Source organism: Ostrea edulis, chromosome 2 (assembly GCF_947568905.1).
Source record: "Ostrea edulis chromosome 2, xbOstEdul1.1, whole genome shotgun sequence".
NCBI lineage: Eukaryota > Metazoa > Mollusca > Bivalvia > Ostreida > Ostreidae > Ostrea > Ostrea edulis.
The window spans coordinates 26,807,482-26,829,981 of NC_079165.1; the positions used below are offsets into that span (position 1 = coordinate 26,807,482).

At 37.0% G+C, this 22,500-nt stretch overlaps 2 protein-coding genes across 3 annotated transcripts in view; one reads left to right on the forward strand and one right to left on the reverse strand.

Annotated features, from left to right (window-relative positions):
• LOC125680480 (uncharacterized) overlaps window positions 1-120 on the reverse strand; it is a 53,996-nt gene extending 53,876 nt beyond the window's left edge. The window contains exon 1 of the mRNA XM_056156541.1: window positions 1-120. This exon is cut by the window's left edge and continues 98 nt beyond it. Coding sequence (XP_056012516.1) covers window positions 1-22 — 22 coding nt within the window. The 5' untranslated portion in view covers window positions 23-120.
• Window positions 121-14,308: 14,188 nt separating this feature from the next.
• LOC125680284 (transcription factor SPT20 homolog) overlaps window positions 14,309-22,500 on the forward strand; it is a 40,764-nt gene continuing 32,572 nt past the window's right edge. For both annotated transcript variants that reach the window (XM_056156542.1, XM_056156543.1), the window contains exons 1-4: window positions 14,309-14,454; window positions 18,521-18,576; window positions 19,575-19,639; window positions 22,356-22,422. In XM_056156542.1, the coding sequence (XP_056012517.1) occupies window positions 18,541-18,576; window positions 19,575-19,639; window positions 22,356-22,422 (168 nt within the window). In that variant the 5' untranslated portion in view covers window positions 14,309-14,454; window positions 18,521-18,540. The remainder of the gene's footprint in view (window positions 14,455-18,520; window positions 18,577-19,574; window positions 19,640-22,355; window positions 22,423-22,500) is intronic.

The following is a 22,500-nucleotide window of genomic DNA, read 5'->3' on the forward strand; positions in this document are numbered from 1 at the left end:
TTAATTTCGTGTGTTTTTTCATCTTTGCATCTTTTATGATCCCAGATCATGTATAACTGTAATGTTCCCACAATTCCCACAAACAACCGCGGAAATTAGCACGTGCAACTAACAATTTCAGGGCCGTAACTGCCGATGAGGCAGACGAGGCAACTGCCTCGTCTGATTTTTTGGCAAAAAAGAAAATAAAATTATATAAATGTTATATTATAGGATATATGTTTAAAATGAAGACAAGCACCTTTGTCTTTGACACCATATTACGATTCTTTACATAGTACAAATGAAACACAAACATGATAAATTGGGATTTAAAAAGTGTCATTTTCAGTCGTAAAGTCAATCGGCGGCCCCCAATCCCCTGCCTCCCCTGATTTAGAACCCTACTTACGGCCCTGACCCAATTATTTAAATTTTCCCAATTTTTATGTTATTGAGAGAATATCGGGAGGAACACATGTATTGAGTGAATATCTATATAATAAAACTTCAGACAAAGAGATGGTGCTTCAAAAACTGCAAAAATCCTCCTAGTTTATTATTCATATTTTGGTATAACACTGATTTTTGTATACACCCGATTTGCAAATCATATATGTACTGCTTTTCCCATGCACATGATCTACCACAGACACTTGTCGAGGGGGGACCCGTGTATGAAACAAGTGCCTGTGATCTACATGTAGTTGCAACCTTTTCTGAAATATCTTTGTTTATAAAACTATTTTTGCTGTTTTGCTTGTGACGTATATATTCCTATGCTTTACACTTCTCAAAGTTAAGGTAAATCGTGGTTTCTTATTTAGAAAAATGTAAACGATAAAAGAAGCAATTTCTTTCACTCTCGGAGTTTTATTACTTTCACCTTATTAAAAATGACAGAAAATAGTAAAAATGACTGCATAGGAGACATATTTCAAGCCCTATGAAAACTCCCCGGACAAATACTTTAATCAGACATAGGTCTTGAATTGCAGATTTACGTACAACTTTCTATTCGTGTTTTTGATACAAGAAAAGAAGTGTTCAAAATCGAAATTTTCTTGAAGTCTGTTCCTTTTTTATGGTTTTGAGGCCAAAACGAATATCTAAAGGAATGCTTGTATTGTGACCTCCTAGTCTTGTGGCCAGTTTTGTTTAATCAATATGATCCAGAACTCGATATTCTTTGTTATCATTTCGCCGAGATAGTTCCTTCCTTATTAAACCTCGATATTCTTGGTTTGTATCTTATAGTGAGGGTCACAATTTTAACTTATGCTATTCATAGTTAAATCAGGTGCTGAACTCTTGTGAAAAAGCATGAATGCTATAATAAAGTAAATGAAAAGAAATATAGATTGCTGATATAGCAATGGAAAGACAAATTTTAAGTGCGAATTATGAAGAACTCAAGAGATTTATAAAATGAAGTAAAAATTTTGTTTAATCATACATGTATATTTATTTATTAGATAGGATTTATTATTACACATCTGATATAGGACAACAACTTTTTTTGTATTCTTAAAAGATAGGACATAGTTTTTTTTATAAATGGTAACATGGAATGCACCGGTCCCAAATCCCCCAATAAATATTGACCGGTCCCTTAATTGTTCTTTGTAATTTTTCAGTAACAAGTCTCCTTTTTTTCAACAATCGTGATTTAGCTTCTACCTTCTTGGACGAATTTGCTAACTGGGTCCTGAAATAGCAAATTCTTCTGGATCCAGACAGTGTTCATCATCATCCAGTCCGAAATACCCGAGGAAAACTTCCCTGGCACGGTAAAATAGCCAGGAAAAGGTCAGATATTTCCGGACTCATCATGTCTACTACCGGGACAAATCTTATCGTCCTCGTGGCTTGGGGGTAAATTAAAAATCTGAGTGGAGTGGAGTGGAGTGACCGTCAAAAGCTAGTCTGTGATGTTGTGCACCATGTGGACACACAAAGGTCATTCTCCGTCCTTCATTTCCTGTGTGGAAATGTAGAATTGATGTCAGCTTGCTTCTGTCCACACTTCAATACACTTTGTACCTACATGTAGCAATTATAATAGAAATATGACTGCTTTACAGCGCACCATGCAGGTTGACGCCAGGTTTATTTTCTCACCAACATGTAAACAACGCAGTATTGATATAACATTGCGTATTCATACCAAATAAACATAAGCCTCCTTCACCGCCCAGGAAAACCATAGATAAAAAAAACCCAATTTTTGAAAACCCAATATGGAAACCTGTGTATCCGCGGCAATATTGCGGAGTAAGCAAAAACTGAGTGGCGGAACCTCACTCTTGTATACATGTATGAAATATGGATATCATTTCCATGGACTTTACAATGAAGAAATAGGCTTAATGAAAATATTAATAGAAAACTCGACTTGCTCATGAGAGTGTGCGCTAGAAAGTGAACACTCAATAATAACCTTTCTATCATTGAACACGTTTACCCAATATTGAAATCTCATTGGCTGTAACTCAAATAACACCTGAAACCTAGTAACAAGACACACCCGTAAGTACTATTTACATGTCGTTTGGACAATTATTTTTCGTAACGCGAAAAAAAAATCAATATTCAATCATGCTACATAATCAAAGTCTTGAAAGTACTGAAAGATGGGGTCAAATTATTCAATGAATAACTTTCAGAAATGGTGCAGTTATGCTAATATGACAATTCATATGAAAACTCCCCGGACAAATACTTTAATCAGACATAGGTCTTGAATTGCAGATTTACGTACAACTTCCTATTCGTGTTTTTGATACAAGAAAAGAAGTGTTCAAAATCGAAATTTTCTTGAAGTCTGTTCCTTTTTAATGGTTTTGAGGCCAAAACGAATATCTAAAGAAATGCTTGTATTGTGACCTCCTAGTCTTGTGGCCAGTTTTGTTTAATCAATATGATCCAGAACTGATATTCTTTGTTATCATTTCGCCGAGATAGTTCCTTCCTTATTAAACCTCAATATTCTTGGTTTGTATCTCATAGTGAGGGTCACAATTTTAACTTATGCACTTAGCTCTTCATAGCTAAATCAGGTGCTGAACTCTTGTGAAAAAGCATGAATGCTATAATAAAGTAAATGAAAAAAAATATAGATACAGGTATGGAACAAAGTTTAATATGTCAACAAAACAGAAAGATAACATATGATAGGTTGACATATGACAGTATATGTTTAATAGCTTATTTTTTATGGACCAACATAATGAAACCAAATGTTAAAGATAATATTGATAATGGCATACTTTGGAATTGCTCAATACAACCTGTCAATAACACATGAAAGGTTACAATCAAGTGGATATGTAAACACTCCAGTTCTTTCTTTAGTAAAGAAATTTTTCTAAACTACTAAAACTGTAAACAAGAACATGTAAATTGTAAACATTGTAACAAAACTGGTAACATAGTAATTTCAATTTTTTTTACACACATTTGGGCTAGAAGTTTCCTATGCAATTAAAAATATTTACATGTTACAGTCCAACATAAATAAACAAGTCCACAAGACAGACTTCTTCTCAAGTGAAACATTATGACATGAAGTGCTGCAAATTCAGACATTTTAGAATATTATGCATATACCAGTATCTGGACAATTAACAATTGTAAAAGCATTACTGTTGAATAGTAATAACATCGATATAGAACAGTGAACCATGATTGTGTAAAGAATATAATACTGTTGCAATGTGAGATTTTGAGTTAGTAATACAGACTGATGCCTGATCAGGGTTAAATAAATTGCAATGCTGGGTTTCCATCGCTATTTTATATATCAAAGAAAAGGTTATAATGAAATGGACATGTAGACACTCCAAACTTGTATAAAACAAGATGTGTTTGTGAAACACAAAATGCCCCCGATAATGGCCAATTCCAAAGATGACCAAAGTCACAATGACAAATATCTTGGTACCAGTAGAAAGATCTTGTCACAAGAAATGCTCAAGTGCAATATGAAAGCTCTAATATTTACCATTTAGAAGTTAAGACCAATGTCAATCTTTTTAAAAGTATGTCAAATATCAAGGTCAAAAGGTTTAGTACAAACGGAAAGGTCTTGTCACAAGGAATACTTATGTGAAATATCAAAGCTCTATCAGTTACTGTTCAAAAGTTATTAGCAAGGTTAAAGTTTTAAAACGTAGGTCAAACTCCAAGGTGAGGTCACAGGGTCAAAAATGTTGATACCCACAAAAAGGTCTTGTCACAAGAAATGCTCATATGAAATATCAAAGCTCTATCACTTACTGTTCAAATATTATTAGCAAGGTTAAAGTTTCAGACAGAATTACAGAATGACAGACATGACAAAAACAATATGCCCCCGATATTCGATCTCGGGGACATAGAAGTAGTTTCTAAACTACTAGAACTGTAAATATGTACATGTAAATTGTAAACATTTTAACAAATTATTTACATAATTTCAAATTTTTCGACACATATTAGGACTAGAAGTTTCCTATGCAATGAAATATATATACATGTGATAGTCAATTATAAATATACAAGTCCACAAGCCAGACATCTTTGTTTTTTAATAATATAATATAAAAAGCTGTAAATTATATAATTTCAAAATATTAAGCATCAAAGATGCGTATAGCCGAGTTGCAGTTTGGAAAATTATGCACGCTTGCATTCACGAAGTAAAAACATGCACATATTTTATATGATTTATAAGTATGAAGCTTTGAATAGCCGCAATAGGTATTTAGTGTAACAATGACCTTGACCTTTGTATTTCAAAAGCAACATGAATCATGATCGAATGTCATCAGGATTTGAAGTCTGATAAACATGCACCAGCAAGTACATGTATAAAAGTTAGAGGCAAGCTCAAATCTACAGTATATAGTGAAAAAGAGACTTTGACCTTTTGACCTCAAAATAAATAAGAAAAACGTCCAAAAAACTCGCCTGTACAGTTGTCGGGGGTGATATAGTTGGCTTGCATTAAAACTATTTTTTGCGTGCATAGAATAACGCAACTAGGTTAAGGGCTTCCATAGTCAAATGCACAATAATCACGGGGTGAAATTGCATCTCAGATTCACAGATATCATTACACTTGTTACGGTTAAACACCGAAACGATACTACCCATATGTTGACTGTGACTGAGCTACCGTAAATTCCCCTCAAATATCACGTAACACTTTATTTTTGGAAAACAGCAAGAGGCCCTACTTGTGAACAAAAGTTCAGGTTCATGCGGGTAACCATCTGAATTTTTATTGATATACTCAGAAAAAAATAAATAAAAATCCTTAACATGAAAAGTGTTGGGAGCAAATGCATACTCGAACTAACCATGCTGTAATTTAACAACATATTAACAGTCGTCAGCGAATTACCAGGGTTGTTCACATTCTTATATATATATATATATATATATATATATATATATATATATATATATATATATATCATACCGTTCATATACAAGACAGAAAGTGTTCCCCGCTCTTTTCAAACGCATAAATATATCTAGATTATATAGCAGAAAAATTCGTATTGTCTTATAGCAGATGAACCTGAACTTTGCCACTGTTTCTGTACTTACTTTTACTTAGGCCTGTCGTTCCGTGAGGAACATAGGCCATCTACGACAGTCCTCCAACGAACACGATTCTGGGCTGCTTTTGTGGCGTCATGCCAGGTCATGTCCTGCGCTTTTAGTTCTACTTCTGAGTCACGCCTCCAGGTGTTTCTTGGACGTCCCCTCTTTCTCTTACCCTGTGGGTTCCAGGTCAGAGCCTGGCGTGTGGTGCTGGAAGGTGGCTTCCTTAGGGTGTGTCCAATCCAGCCCCACTTCCTACGTCTGATTTGTATATCTATGGGTTCCTGCCCTGCTCTCTTCCATAGTTCTTCATTTGTGATCTTTTCAGGCCATCGGATGTTGAAGATGCGCCTGAGACAGGTGTTGTAAAATGTCTGGATCTTCTGCAGGGTTGTTTCGGTCATTCTCCATGTCTCTGCTCCATACAGCAAGACGGACTTAACATTGGAGTTGAGGATCCGCAGTTTGGTAGTAATGCGTATGTTCTTTGAGGCCCATATGTTCTTTAGCATGGTAAACGCTGCTCGTGCCTTGCCGATTCTTGACTTGATGTCGCGGTCTGTGCCACCCTGTCTGTCCATCACACTCCCCAGGTAGATGAAAGACTCAACTTCTTTGATGGACTCACCACCAACTGTGACTGGTAATTGGACAGTGGTGTTGATCTTCATCAATTCTGTTTTCTTCAAATTGATCTTGAGTCCCGTTCCTGCTGATGTTGTTACAAGGTGAGTTGTTTTGTCCTGCATCTGACTGTGTTTGTGTGAAAGGAGAGCCAGGTCATCGGCAAAGTCGAGATCGTCGAGTTGCGTCAGGAGTGTCCACTGTATACCATTATTCCTGCCTGATGTGGTAGTCCTCATGATCCAGTCAATAACCAAGAGGAAGAGGAATGGTGACAGCAAACATCCTTGTCGAACTCCTGTCTTGACCTCAAAACTCTCTGACATCTGGCCAGCATGGGTAACCCTGCATGTCATGCCTTGGTAGGTGTTACGGATCAGGGAGACGAGCTTCTCGGGTACTCCATAGTGTCTCAGTATCTTCCACAGTGTCTCACGGTCCACGCTGTCGAACGCTTTCTCGTAGTCGATGAAGTTGATATAGAGGGGTGACTTCCACTCCAGTGATTGTTCGATGATGATGCGCAGACTGGCTATCTGGTCAGCACATGATCTGTTGCGTCTAAAACCAGCCTGCTGGTCACGGAGCTTTGGGTCCACTGCCTCTTTCATCCTCTCGAGAAGGATCCTGTTGAGGACCTTGCTAGGCACTGACAGGAGCATAATTCCCCGGTAGTTACTGCAGTCCCTCAAATCACCCTTCTTTGGTAACTTAATGAGGATGCCTTCTTTCCATTCCTCTGGGACGTTCTCTTCCTCCCAGATCTTCTTGAAGAGGTTGTGCAAGATGTTAACAGCTGTCTCTGTATCAGCTTTGATGGCTTCCGCTGGTATCTCGTCAGGCTCTGCTGCTTTTCCATTCTTAAGTGTGGTAATTGCTCTCCTGATCTCTGTCTTTGTTGGCTTGTCGCAGTCGATAGGAAGGTCTGCATTGGCTGGTTGTATGTCTGGAGGCATATCTGGTGTTGGTCTATTTAATAGCTCTCCAAAGTGTTCTACCCATCTCTTCAATTGTTCTTCTGTTGTTGTGAGAGGGTTCCCGTTCTTGTCCTTCACTGGCTTGTCTGTCTGCTGGAACTTGTTGGAGAGCTTCTTTGTGACCATATACAGTTCTCTCAAGTTTCCCTGTCCCGCTGCTTCTTCAGCTTGTTTGGCCAGATTGTCTATATGATCCCGTTTATCTTTCCTGATGCTTTTCTTGACTTCTTTATCTGTGGCTGTGTAGTGCTCTTGAGCTTTTGCCTTTGCTGCTCTTGTCCGGCTTGTGTTCAGTGCCGCTTTCTTTTCCTTCCTCGCCTCCAGTTTTCTCTTGGTATCAACAGATATCCACTCTTTGTGTTGTGCCTTTCATCTGCCGAGAACTTCTTCACATGTGTCTCGCCACACTTTCTTGATGTGCTGCCACTGGGTCTCGATGTTGGTATCATTGTTTTCTAGCTGGTCTTGTAGCGGCTGGAATCTGTTGGACAGGCTGAGGTGGAATGCTGTCCTCACTTCCTTTGTTTTGAGGACACTCACGTTGTACTTTGTCCTCATGTTTGTCATGTTGTTAAACTTTTTGAGGCGTAGTCTTACTGCCGTCATCAGCAGATGGTGGTCTGATGAAACGTCTGCTCCTCTCATCACCCTGACATCTTTCCATGCTCTTCGAAATTTCTTGCTGATGCAAATATGGTCGATCTGATTTTCTGTAAAATGATCAGGGGATCTCCATGTGGCCTTGTGAATCCGTTTATGAGGGAAAATGCTTCCTCCTATTACAAGCTGGTTAAGGGAGCATAGGTCTGCAAATCTCTCGCCATTCTCGTTCATGTAGCCAAGTCCATGTGTGCCCATGACTTCATTGTAGCCAGTGTTATCAGCTCCGATCTGTGCATTGAAGTCGCCCATAAGTATTGTCATATCTTTCTTCCCTACTTTATCCAAGACTGCCTGTAGTTGCTGGTAAAAGGCGTCTTTCTTTTCGTCATCAGTGTCGTTGGTGGGGGCATAACACTGGATGATGTTCAATTTGATCTTGCTTTTCTTGGTGCTGAACTTAGCTGTTATTATCCGTGAGTTGACAGGTTCCCATCCGATAAGAGCGCGTTGTGCCTCCGGGGATAGCATCAGGCCTACACCTTCGGTGTGGGGGGCTCTCTCCGTGGTGTGTCCTGAATACAACACTGTTTCTCCGGTGGTCAGCCTCAACTGTCCTGTCTGTAGCCACCTCGTCTCACTCAGTCCTAGGAGACAAATGTTGTAGTGCTTCATCTCCTTTGCTACTTGTGCTGTTCTTCCTGCTTCATACATTGTTCTGATGTTCCAAGTAGCGAGTCTGATGGTTTTCCTGGGTGTCAGAAAGGGAGTCAGCCCTGCAGCTTCCTTTCGGCTTTCATTGCACAGCATCATAGTTCCTCTTGAAGTAGGCCCAATCTGGCCCAGGTTATGTTGATTTTGGTTTGTCGTTGATGCTTCTGTAACTTGACTTTTTTATAGGTAGGGTTGTTGGCCCTGCGCAAACCTCTAATAACCTCGAGGAAAGGTGGTTTAATTTTGGAATTTCCTTCCTAGACTGCTTTCCATCCCTGGATATTGAGCACAGTCCGCCCATTGGTTTTTATATCAGTGATTTCCTTCACCTAGCCTTTCCCATAAGTGGGTATGGCCGCAAGGCAGCAGAGGTTTGGAATCAGAGTTTTCCTTCTCTTAGATGAGCTGTCCTCCCAGACTGATGAGCCCCATCTACCCAAAGCACTGGTTTTCAGGCGCCAGGTAACCCGCCTTCACCCCTTCTCCTATCAGTAGTAGCAGTTCCGCCGGGCTTGATGCAAACCACACGAGCAGGCTAGGAGCTGGACTTGGTTGTCAGAGGCTATTAGAGGCGCACGCCATGAGGAGCATTTTATAGACATTGGGAGCTTATCCCCATCACCACCCCTCGGCTATGACAACTTTTGGAACCGCTGTTTCTGTAGTATGAGATTATTTATGTACATGAGGGAATTTTTAAACGCATCAGTCATTCAGATTAGGGGCGATTTCAAGGTCACAATATAATATGAATATCACCTTCGTGCATACTATATATCAAAAATGATTTGATATCATAAAGGAATAATATGTATATTATATATATGTATATTATATATATATATTCATTTGACAAGATATATATATCTTTTCACGTATACAGCTTATCACTTGATAACAGTAGTAAATAACGACAAAATATTATGACACTTCCCCCGCGATACAACTATCAGAACATGTACGCTGTGAGGTACTTTTTTCATTGTGACGTCATATGGTGCGAAGTGCACATGTACAGAGGTACATTTATAACAGCACTGTGATTTTTCTCGGATAGCCTTAACTGAGCTGCGAAATAACACGACAAACTCCGGATACATTCGCATATTCTCGGTTTCTTCCGTAAAAAAGGCCGGATGTAAACAAAGTAAGAATAATTGCTCATGAAAACAACAATCGTTTTTGTCAAACTCCCCGTCGAGGCCTCATTACGTCACCTACGAATAAGCAAACGAACTCTGGCGGAAGTTTGTCGTTTTTGTTTGAAAGATAATTCAAATTCATCTAATAAATCAATGAAAAATATTAAGATTTTTTTCTCTCAAAATATTGATCTTATATTTTTAAAATCTGTGTACAAAATGATCAGCGCAATTCTTCCCAATCTCTACCCAGAGTTGTCGTTCCTTGCTCTTTGTCAATCTGACTCTTTGTAAGTGAGAGCAAGGAACGACAACTCTGGGTAGAGATTGTTTTCTTCCACGTAGTCTGGTCCCCGCCCCCGCCACTCCTTGATCACTCGTTTTGGGAGTGATCAAGGGGTGGCGGGGGCGGGGACCAGACTATCTTCCACGTAGATTCATCATGTGTTCTCGGCACGGGCTTGGGGTAATTTATGGAGTGGAGTGGAGTGGAGTTGTGGAGTCATGGAGTGGAGTCAATGAATAAAATTCATGTTTATCATATATAGGATAAACATTTACAAACCACAACACAGGACTTTAATAGAATTGCTTACAAATAAAATAAAAGAATTACCATGCATTACTGAAGGAATTAACTGACCATGATTTTGCAATTCTTAACCAGAAATTAATATAGCATTAACGTAATTTCACTATTAGCATAAAATAATTGCACTTGAATTATGGCCCTGCTAATCATGCAACATATACTATAGCCAAACAAATAAGATAAGTTAAAAAAAATCATGTAATGTCTTAGCCCCTCTTACACTGCTGTGGAGAGAGGCTAAACCCCTTCCATTTTAATCTGTCTCATGTGCTACCCAATAAAATACTAGATTTACTTCTGTCAATTTATCAATAATATTGGTATGTTATATCAATCTATAATTCATAAAAAAAATACTCAGCTATTTTAATAAAAACACATGAATTGGAAATGCCATTGCGAAAGCCATGCAGTGCACAGTGTTAAAATGATGAAGAGATTATCTGGCATTGCAGGTCATAAATCTGACCTCATTGTTAGCGCTTGGGACAGGAAAATTTTCCTCACACCTAAGGGGATGAAGGGGCTTTGACAGGTGTGTGTGCAACTAAAGTACATGTAGAACAAACAGATTGAACCAAATTCCAGCACATCCATTTCTACCGGATGGGGGTGTTGAGAGTTACATTACTCTAAACTAAAGAGTGGCGGTTGGGGGATACATGTGATACTAATAACAATGCACAGAGACTCCTCTCCATGACTCCACGACTCCACTCCGCTCCACTCCATAAATTACCCCAAGCCCTCGGCACGGCTTCCGTTAATTTTGAGGCCTCGACTGTCCCGTCTAAAAACCAAATAACAAAGCTAACTCAGTGTAATGCATTGTTCACAGACAGTGTTGCCTTTTTGCATTTGTCTAATTCAATATATGACAGAAAAATGGTCTTAGATTAAAGGGGAGCTTCAAAGACATTTGCCAACATTCACATTTTAATGTATAAAAAAGGGAGTGTTAAAAGATTTGTCACTGCAGCAAGCAGCTGTGTCCCACTTCCACAGCCTTCTAAAAACAATGACCATGATGAATTACCAATTTATATTTCATCACCTTGTATTGGGAGTAAATTTTTTTTTCAAGTCCTCATACCCTGATTTAATAGTTCACCTCAATGAATCAGATATTTAGCTTTAGCTTCTGACCAGTCTACACTGCATGCTTGTAACATGGTGTTTCTTTCTCGGTCTAACTCAGTGGCGGATTTAAGGGGGGCGCAGCCGGCGCCCCCCCCCCCCCCTAAAATTTTCAAATTTAAGGTAAATCGTGGTATCTTGTTTAGAAAAATGTACTAGACGATAAAAGAAGCAATAATTTCTTCCGATCCCGGAGAAATAAATAACAAAATCTTGTTGATTTCTTTAATTACTTTATTGGGATAACTTAATTTTTTTTCCAAAAACCCTTAAAATTTGCGTCATTTTATTAATTCCACCTTATCAAAAATGATAGAAAATAGTACAAATGACTAAACAGGAGACATATTTCAAGCCCTATAAAATCGGTAAAACCCCAGGAGCTTCCGGGCCCCCAGACCCCCTGCCTTATAAAGTGGCATCCCCCGTAACTGCAATTCCTGGATCCGCCCCTGTAACTGGTACAAACTATACCAAATTATGAACATTTAAAATTGACAGAGCATTGGATGACAGGGAACCAAACAGATTGATCATACGCGTGTCGTCATTTTGAATCTTCATTACATATGCGTATTTTGTTCATACATCTAGCATTTGGTTGTATAGCTTATTCCAGATTATTATCAATCCACTCCACTCAGTTTTTTTACCCCAAGCCTCGTCCTCATCGTCTGTTTCAATGTCGGTATCCGTATCTTCCAATGAACCTTATGGCCCTGTGTGGATTTGGGTTAAAATAGGTCCTCAGTACCCCTTGCTTGTCGTAAGAGGTGACTAGATGGGGCGGTCCTTTGGATGGGACAGCAAAAACCGTTGTCCCGGGTCATAGCAGGTGTGGCACGATAAAGATATCTTCCTGCTCAAAGGCCGTAAGCGTCGCGCATAGGCCTAAATTTTGCAGCCCTTCACCGGCAATGGTGACGTCTCCATATATGAGTCAAAAATTACTGGGCAAACAATATACAATCCAATCCATACAATCATATAATAAATAACAGACTTGTCCTTTTTTTCCAGACTAGAACTTTTATATCAAGAAGGATATTAGTACATAATTTTATACTTTAGATATGAACCGTTACTTTTTTCTTGAAATTTTTCACACATGACAGGATGTATGCCTATATTGATCCCCGCCCACGCGGACGCGCGTCTCTGATTGTTCACACTTTTTAAACCTAGAAAAATTCATCGAGCTCATCTTCGTAACAGAAAACCCCCCCGAATAAACCCGTATCTTTTGCGTTAAAACGCTTAACCTTCGTAAAGAAACGAGTAACCTTCTCGTTACAACTCGAAACTTTTGCGAATAGACGTATAAAGTTCGCAAATATAGCACGAAACCTTCTCGAATGAATGCGTATCTCATGTGTTATAGAGAGGAACATTCGCAAATAAGCACGTAACTTTCACACTATATACATGTATATATAATTAACTCGTAACGTTCGCGGAAAAAAACCCAACATGTAACCTTCACGAATGAACGCATAACTTTTTGCGTTATAATGCGAAACTTTCACGAATAAATGCGTTACTCTCGCGTTAGAACGCGAAATATTTTATATGTAAAACAGGAACCCATGATTAATGAGTGCAATGAACGAATACTGACTTTATGTTTGGTGTGTGGTTTTTTTATATACTATTATGCTATTGAAATTTGATTGAATACAAAGTAGAATTAATATTTGCAATTAATGAATACCTGTGTTTTTTAAAGTTAACAACGGCTTCTAACAAAGACCGGAGTTTAAAATTAAATTCCCTCTACTGAAACAAAGCCTTAAAATGTCACTAGGACCCCCACCCCTTCGAAAATTCCTGGATCCGCCCCTGTTGATTATCAACCACTAATTCGCTCAATTCATGTTGTATTATTGAGTAAACATTGCTTAAATCTTTTCAACTGATTCGATACGCAAGAATTTGTTTTGCTCATGGTCAGTTTTAAAATCGAAGCAGGCTACTGACAAACAAGTTGATAGTGCAGGGGTTCCTACAGTCCTAAAGTAAGCATTTCGCAGCATTCTATGGTCGTTATAACGATCCAGTTTGCCAATACGACCTATCATTGAGTCAAATGCTGTCTGACGTGTTTCATACCGACTGCTAGGCCGTTCTTGGCACACTGCTTTTGACTACGGATAACTCCGTTTGCCCGATCAAGATATAGGGCTCACGGCGGGTGTGACCTGTCGACAGGGGATGCTTACTCCTCCTAGGCACTTGACCCCACCTCTGGTGTGTCAAGGGGTCCGTGTTTGCCCAAATCTCTAATTTTTATTGCTTATGGGAGTTATGAGAGTGATCACTGTTTGCTATTTTCACCTTTCATTCATTCCATAAGCAGAAAAATCGGTCAGAATGCCCTAGAAAGCACTTTGTGACCGTAAGTCATCTTCTTCAGATAATATTTTCAGAAGTTATGTCCCTTGGTTGCTATCTTTGGGGAAAAACCTATAAAATTTTCACAGCAATCTTTGTAACTTATTGCTTTATAACTTTGTCAATTGATGTACTTTTTGTTTGAACATATTTTATTGCCTAGAGTTTTAAAACTTAGAATGTACGACCTCTCAATTAATAACACAAATCATGTTCAATTTTTTTTTAAAGTACAAAGAAATCAAAGGTCAATAAGATGAACCAGTTAAATTATATCAAGAGATAAACATATATAGAATACAGAGTACAGCTGGACAGTCTATCGTTATTCTTCATTGTAAATAGTGAACAAATTATTCCATGCAGCTTTCTTAAAATTGAGCGTATTCAATAGATTAATTGGGGTTTATGTCAACGTATTTCTGCGTTATAAGGCAAAAGTTTCCCATTTATTTGCGACAGTTTGGCATTATATAACGCGAAAGTTCGCGAACATTATGCGTTATAACGCGTTTATTCTTGAAAGTTTCGCGTTACAACAAATAAATAAGCTCGGGTTCGGGGTTTACATTATTCAGAATGTGACAACATCGTACCGTCTTTACAGTTTTAAGTTTACGATTTTGGCGTCTAGAACTTAGAAGATATCAAAGTAACCAACTGTTTTTACTGGAAATTCAAGCCTGAAGATAAATGCATTGTTTGGGTAAGGAAGATCGGTGAAAATGGTTTTTAATAATTAACTCAAGCCTTAAATCACTTTCGTTCTGTATTACTATTAGTATAGAATAGAATATGATTTATTTCCAAATTAGGGCCCTCTCGGGCATACAGCATACATGATTGTTAACATTTCAATGTGCAATGTTTATTAAAAAAAATGTCGATAAAAAGAAATGAACAAAACAAGAGCAAAATATGCACTATTAGTATGAGCAATGTTCATACATGAGACATTTTGAACATGATAATACTTATTTGTATATGTAAGTACCACCGTGTATCCTAATGCAAAACAGTCAGAAATACACACAGGAATATATATATATATATATATATATATATATATATATATACACATGTACATAACAACACTACATGTAATAATAGTAAAGGTAGTATAAGTATATATGATTAATACTCCACTGTAATGCAAAAGATACCACGGGACGGTGCATTGGTACTAGATCAACATGTCATGTTTATAATGAGTGCATATGTGCAAATATGGTTTCATAGGGTTCACACATAATATACAGTAATACTAGTAGTATGAGCTTAGACAATGTACATAACACGAGACATTACTTGATGTAATATATGTAAGTACCACCGTGTGTAACGGTCCTACTAAACAGAGTACGATAGAGTACTTTAGAGTACGCTAGTAAAATTTCATAATTTAATGCAATTTAACTGCTGTTCGTAGATGTTCTTACTTTAGTTTAACCTAATAAATGTATATCTGGAATATATTGTGTTTGTTTTCATTATTTTAGGAATTATTGTAAGTTAAAGTTTACCGTTTGATTCCGATCCCGATCAAATTTAATACTTTTTCAAAACAAACTACTAATAATCGGGATCGGGATGCCGTAAATCTTCAATACATTTAATGTTTTCTGGTCAAAATATCACTAAAATACCAAATACTTTTTACAAATATTGCACTATTATTTTATAATCATCTTTATTTAAGTGGTATACATACAAATAAACAATTGAATTGCATTAAATATTGAAATTTTACTAGCATACTCTAAAGTACTCTATCGTACTCTAACGTACTCTGTTTAGTAGTACCCCCGTGTATCCTAATGCAAAACAGTCAGAAATGCACACAGGTAGAAAATGATAACAATATATGCAATGGCACATAATAATAGTAAAAGGCACGTAGTACAAGTACATATGATTGACTGTAATACAAAAGATACCATGGGACGGTGCATTGGTACTAAGTCAACATGTCATGTTTACAATGAGTGCATAATTATGTATAAACATATTGGTTTGAACTTTCACATGCTTCATTTTATATTGCTTCTTTAATCAAATCGCAAAGGGCTACAAGTACATCAGTATTTTCACAATTGAGTAACCATATTAATCTATTCATGTTGTCAAGACTGGAAAAATGTTCATATTGTTGTTTTATAATTTTATACATGTTCTGCCTGAGTGAGTTATAAGTTGAACATTCAAAAATTAGATGAATTTCATCACCAATTTTACAAGAAGAACACTTTGTACAAAATCTTAAATGTCTAGGGATTCCTGAATAACGACCTCGTTCTACTGGTAAATTGTGCGCTGATGTACGTAATCTTGCAAGTGCTTTACGTTGTGCAGGTGGTAAGAGTGTTAAGTAGTTTTCAAAAACAAAATTAGTTTTAAATTTAACATAAGTTTCAAGCTTTCCATATTGTAAACTTCTAATATATCCCCATTCTTTCAAATAATGATGGCATAACAATTCCTTACATTTTTTCTTAAAAATTGATAGGTTATTGATTGCAATATGATTGTTTCTAATTCCAACAATTCCAAATAACTTTTGTACCACACCATACCATGACTGCGATTTTAATGTACAAGCATTATGCTTACTTTGCATGTATGCAGCATTTAGTAGAGGAAAAGAAGTACCCAGATTTTCTAATCTGTTTACATATTTTATTATATTTTTCACTACATCAAAATGTAATGGAAACCTGCCAAGTTCGGATAGTGTTGCAAAGTTTTAGCTTTTTCTATGAAGACCTAGAATAAATTTACAGATAATACAGGTGACAGGAGTTGGAAATTTTATTAAAGTCAATAAAATTCCCTCATTTGACCAAGTCTTGAGCTATGCATTCAATTTTCTAAGTTTCCGGTCTAATACATTAGCACTCAAATTAAATGATTACTCTCTACTGAGGTATGATAGCATGTAAGTGACTGAAGATTAAATTTCATTGAGAGGGGGTCGACAGCAGGTTCAACGGGTTGGGAGCACTTGCCCATTAGCGAGATCTTCTCGCTAAATCGCGATTAACTCTCTCTAGCGATAGTAAACATATCCCGTACAACGGAGAAAAACACCCATGAAGTACATATACATCTCTGCGTGTTTCACATAAAAAGAAGAAAAAGTGTTAAAATGTCTGATACTTCTGCAAATATATAAATCAAAACAAAAACACACACGATGTGCATTGGATTTCGGCCTCCTTTCCTATTTAAATACACAGCAATATTGATATGAAATTTCTTGACTGTGTTCTCAGTTTTAGAGACAATTCTCTTCATGTTGAGATGTGTTGCACTTATTCAGCATTGCAAGGAGTTTGCCATTATTATACCCCCCGCAACAAGTTGTGTGTGTGTGGGGGGGGGGGTATACTGGAATCGGGTTGTCCGTCCGTCTGTCCGTCCGTCCGTCTGTAGATGCATTGGTTTCCGGGCTCTAAAGCATTATCTTTTCCACCTACCGTCACCATATCATATATATGGACTACCCATGGGATGAAGATGTTCCCTATCGATTTTGGGGTCAAAAGGTCACGTGCACTGGACATCGAAGTAGCAATATGGTTTCCGGGCTCTAAAGCGTTATCCTTTCCACCTACAGTCACCATATCATACATATGGACTACCCATGGGATGAAGATGTTCCCTATCGATTTTGGGGTCAAAAGGTCAAAGGTCACGTGCACTGGACATCGAAGTAGCAATATGGTTTCCGGGCTCTAAAGCATTATCCTTTCCACCTACAGTCACCATATCATACATATGGACTACCCATGGGATGAAGATGTTCCCTATCGATTTTGAGGTCAAAAGGTCAAAGGTCACGTGCACTGGACATCGAAGTAGCAATATGGTTCGGTTTGTCATGCCATTTGTTTTTTACACTCAGAAAAGAGATAGTTTATACCTATTACCAACACCCTTTGGGAGATTGGGGTAAGCGGGGGGTATTCTTAGTGAGCATTGCTCACAGTACCTCTTGTTTTCAATAAAACCACGAGAACACCTGTTTATGGTAATATTTACTCTGTTGCTGTTCAGAATTAATCAGTTAAGGAGGAATGCTACACCAGAGAAATTTGATATGAATGAAAGTGGAGGATATGTACAAGAACATTTTGAAATTGAAAACTTTCAAACTTACTTTATTTAGTCTAAAAATGCAGTTAATAGAAAACAATCTGGAAAAAATTAAAAACTCTGCTAGTCTTGAACATGCGATCAATAATTCTGCAGTCCATGTGCTAAAGTACTAAGCTACTCAGATAACAACAAAAAAAGTTTTAATAGAAAGCAATCTGAATTTTTTTTTTTTAAAAACCCTGCTGATCTTGAACATGTGATTTGTAATTCTGCAGTCCGCATGCTAACCTGCTGAGCTCCTCAGCTAGGCAATGAATTTTGAATGAATCGACAAATATTGCTGATATTAATAACCAGACTACCGGTATATGGGTCATTTATTTACATGTTTCTAGTGTGAGATTCCTCAGATTCCTGAGGTACAACATATAAAAGCAGGGGTAAGAGTGAAATCTTACATTAAGCATACTTATTTATACAGAGTTTCATACTGTAAAAAGGAAATTAAAAAAAATATATAAAAGCTTATCTATGGACTAATTTTTTCCCCTGGCATATGACTAGAAGTGATGTTTTGTTTGCCCTTTGTTTTGATAACCCCCTCCCCCCAATTACATGGGCCCTGATGCATTTTCTGCTATGATTTGAATACAACTCTGTTTTATGATTTCTAGATGTCCATGTGTTGTGAAGGATGGAGAAGATAACCAGAGCTGTGGAATATGCAGAGGTAATTGACTAAACAAGAAATCGCAAACATTTATTACAAGTAGTGACAAACCTGTAAGAGGGAATGAAGAACATTCTAGGGAGCTGGGTCTATGACAACTCATCGAAAAAATTCATAGATAGGACAGTTCATCGATACAACAACTCGTAGACAAGACAAGTTATCAATACAACAACTAGTACTAAGACAAGATGAGTTATCGATACAACAACTTGTAGACAAGACAAGTTATCGATACAACAGCTCATAGATAAGACATCTCATAGATACGGCATAATTTATCAACACTCATTGAAACTAGTTGGGAAAAAAGCCGAATAATGATTAATTTTGTTTATGTTTTTTATCTACTCATTTAACATAATATTCTGAATGTTTCAATATTATGTGCCTATCCCTTAATGTATTTCAGATAACTTCTATTTTCTACCCTTGGAGAAAGTGAAGATACTATTAATAGTATATTTTTTTTGTTTCTTGTAATTTTCTTTGTGTGGGGAAGATCGATCGCTTCACCATGCATGAGGGAATTTACAACCGTTTTAGTTCTGGACTCTTCTCCTTTGAGAGAAGTTCGTAAATGTTGGGAGTGCGATATGTTGACAACACATGGAAAGTGTCTATGCCACCCTTCTTAAAAAAAATTGTTGTACTGGCGTCATTGGCTAAAAAGCGTTGTAGCAGATTCCAACACTCTATGGAGTAACGAGGCTTCTTTCATTTCAATGTTACACTGCAGCTTGCTGTGTTTTGAACGACCTCTGTAATGGTCGATAATTTAAAGGTTCTCTCAAAGTATTCCATGTAGTGTTGAAAATCCTCACCACTACATAGAACACTTTGCAGCTGTGCAAATACATCGATGAGTTTGTGGTCATCCACGAGTTGTCTTTCTTTGACTTGTCTCGTTGGTGAGTTTTATTTTCAGGTAGTTGAATTTCGGTGAATTGCGGTATGTAAGACTCTATTTTGAATATGTTTTGTATTTCTTCCAAAAGTACCTTGTCCAGACAGCTAAACAGAGACCTGAATCACTGTGTCGACCATCATCCAGCAACAAGCCGTAAGTTTTTTATACACTCTGCAAAAAGTTGTGCTAGGAATCCACTATGTCTGTTCATCTGTCTGTAATCAAAAGGTTAAGGACTGTGTCAGTTTCTTTTCACCTTACCGAAATTAGCATTGAAAGCAAACTTGCCCACATGTCACACATTTGCTTTTCCAACTTGTGGTCCTGGTGCTGCATCTGACCTACTGACATAAATATCTTCCTCCTAGACTCTGGTTAAAGCGACAGGAAGTCAGGTTCACTATTCAGTTTACAGGAAAACTTTGTTAATGTTCTTTCTATAACAATCCTTATAATTGAACCTCTATGTGCTTCATAGTTTAGAGTTTCTTGAAGACTCACATATTGGTGTGGAAATGGATCCTTGAGTATGCACAATTGTCTTTTTAATTTCAGTCCTTCTATTGAGAAATTTTGAATCTGTCAAAGTTTATGGTACATGTACATGGCTTGGTGAACAGTACCTGCAACGTTATTCTTGACATGATAAACGATAGAGCACGATACACGCATGATAGGATAGGATACATGCACGATACGATAGGATACACGCACGATACGATAGGATACACGATAAACCTGATAAATGCAAAACCTGATAAACGATCTTCACGATAGACCTGATAAATGCAAAACACGATAAACGATCTTCATGATAAACGGAAAACCTGATAGAAATGTTGTAAGTTTAGAAGCAATTTAGACAGAACGAAATTTTGATACCTACAACATCATTACATTATGTTGATAATAATACTGAAGGATTTCGATATTCATTATACATCTAAAACGTATAATTTCTTTAAAACACGGTTGTGCTTTTAAAAAAAAATTTTTTTTATTCAATTGTTTACGCCATCACAGTTAAATCAGAAAACTAAAGTATATACGGTTTTTAATTCATTATTTGATATCTATATGAATTTTCCCAGCCTATGATTCTAAAATAATATTGTCACTTAATGTTTAATATATAAATTACACAGGGGATTAACTAAATGTAATACAATGTAGTAATATCATGCTTCAGTAGCTCTCTTATTCTAATGTCAATTATCTTGAATGTGAAATAAAACCAAGTAATATTTCATGTGTAGTGAGGAGGGGGTTATCTTAATTGCATGAAGCTCTAAGTTCACCAGTCATTCAACAATTTCAATTTCATTATGACCGCCTAAAAAAATCACTGCACTGCACCAAATCTTCATACGTTAGATATTTCTACACTATGAGTGATAATTGATAGTCCTAAGTAATTAGAACATATGTATTTGAATTGATATCATTACAAAAAATAAATAAACTATGGGTGAAATATAAACAAAACCCGGCGTTTTTTAAATTCACAATTTTGAAACGCTTAAAAATATTTTGTGTTTAGTATGTAAAAAAAATAATCATCAGAACCGGCATTAATTTCCAATATCTACCCGTACGACTATTGGTACATGTACAAAGCACAAGTGTACATGTTGAAGTAAAAAAAAACCCACACCAATAACAACCGAGTCGTGCTGAGTTGAGCAGACCTTTGGGAAATGCAACACTATTGCACCCTTTTGAAACTTCATCTTCTAAATGTGTGAAATACAATGTTCCTGAGAATGTTTGCAGTCAAAACACAGGTGATACACAGACGCGCACAAGTTCAGTTGTTGGTAAATAAATAGAATACAGGTGGAAAAAATCGGAAGAAAAAGAGCCTTTATTAAAATATATGTAATAAACAATGTAATTTACTGATTTTTCCTTTCAAATCGGAACTTCCTATTTCTCTGTTAGTGTTGATTACAAATAATTGTTTCTAGATACGCAAATGTTTATGAACTTCAGATGAAGGAGCTTTCAGATTTACTGTCCTCGGTTTGCTCGGCAAACCACCGCTTACTTTTCATACTACTTAGAATGAAATTGTGATAAACTTTCACCCTCTCTTCTTCTGCCTTAAAATCGACAGCTTTATGTTCTCCTTCAAATATATTGTCTATTCTCGATTCCTAAAAATAGCTTCTTTAACAAAACGAATAAAGCTTTCGAAAAGTATCGTGCTTTTTCATTATATTTAATATACAATCCTGATAGTTTCCGAAACTACACGATAAACGATATTCATGATAAATGGAAAACCTGATACACGCAAAACACGATACACGATATACCCGATAAATGCAAAACACGATAGAAAACGGAATATCTGATAAACGCAAGATACGATAGGATACACGCACGATACGATAGGATACATGCACGATACGATAGGATACACGCACGATACGATAGGATACACGCACGATACGATAGGATACACGCATGATGCGATAGGATACACACATGATACGATAGGATGCACGCATGATACGATGGGATACACGCACGATAGAACACGATAGGAATGTCAAGAATAACGTTGCGGGTACTGTACCTGTTTGTTCATTGATGTCAAACGGGCTTCAAGAGAAAAAGGGGGGGATGCCTGCCAGTTAATGGGGACCTATTGTTACATAATATGAATTTATGATTTTATTTTTATTAATTGTAGAACATATGGCTTTGAGTTTTACTTACATTGTCATAATTGTGTTCTATATATTGATCATACACACTTTTATGATAAATCATTTAGGAATGGGAACATTTCCAGTTATGTCCCTTTAAGGATAGTGGTTTGATCTGTGCTCACTTTTAAGTTAATTATCTAATTTGTTTGCAGCAAGTCGATCCACCAGAAATTGCAGGAGTTGTACATCGAATCCTGTCAGAACCAGGACCACAGTAAGGTGAGGATATTACGATACTCTGCCCTTGTCGTTTGATAGTTTTACTTATATTCTTGTTTGTAATTTGACAGCAGAGAC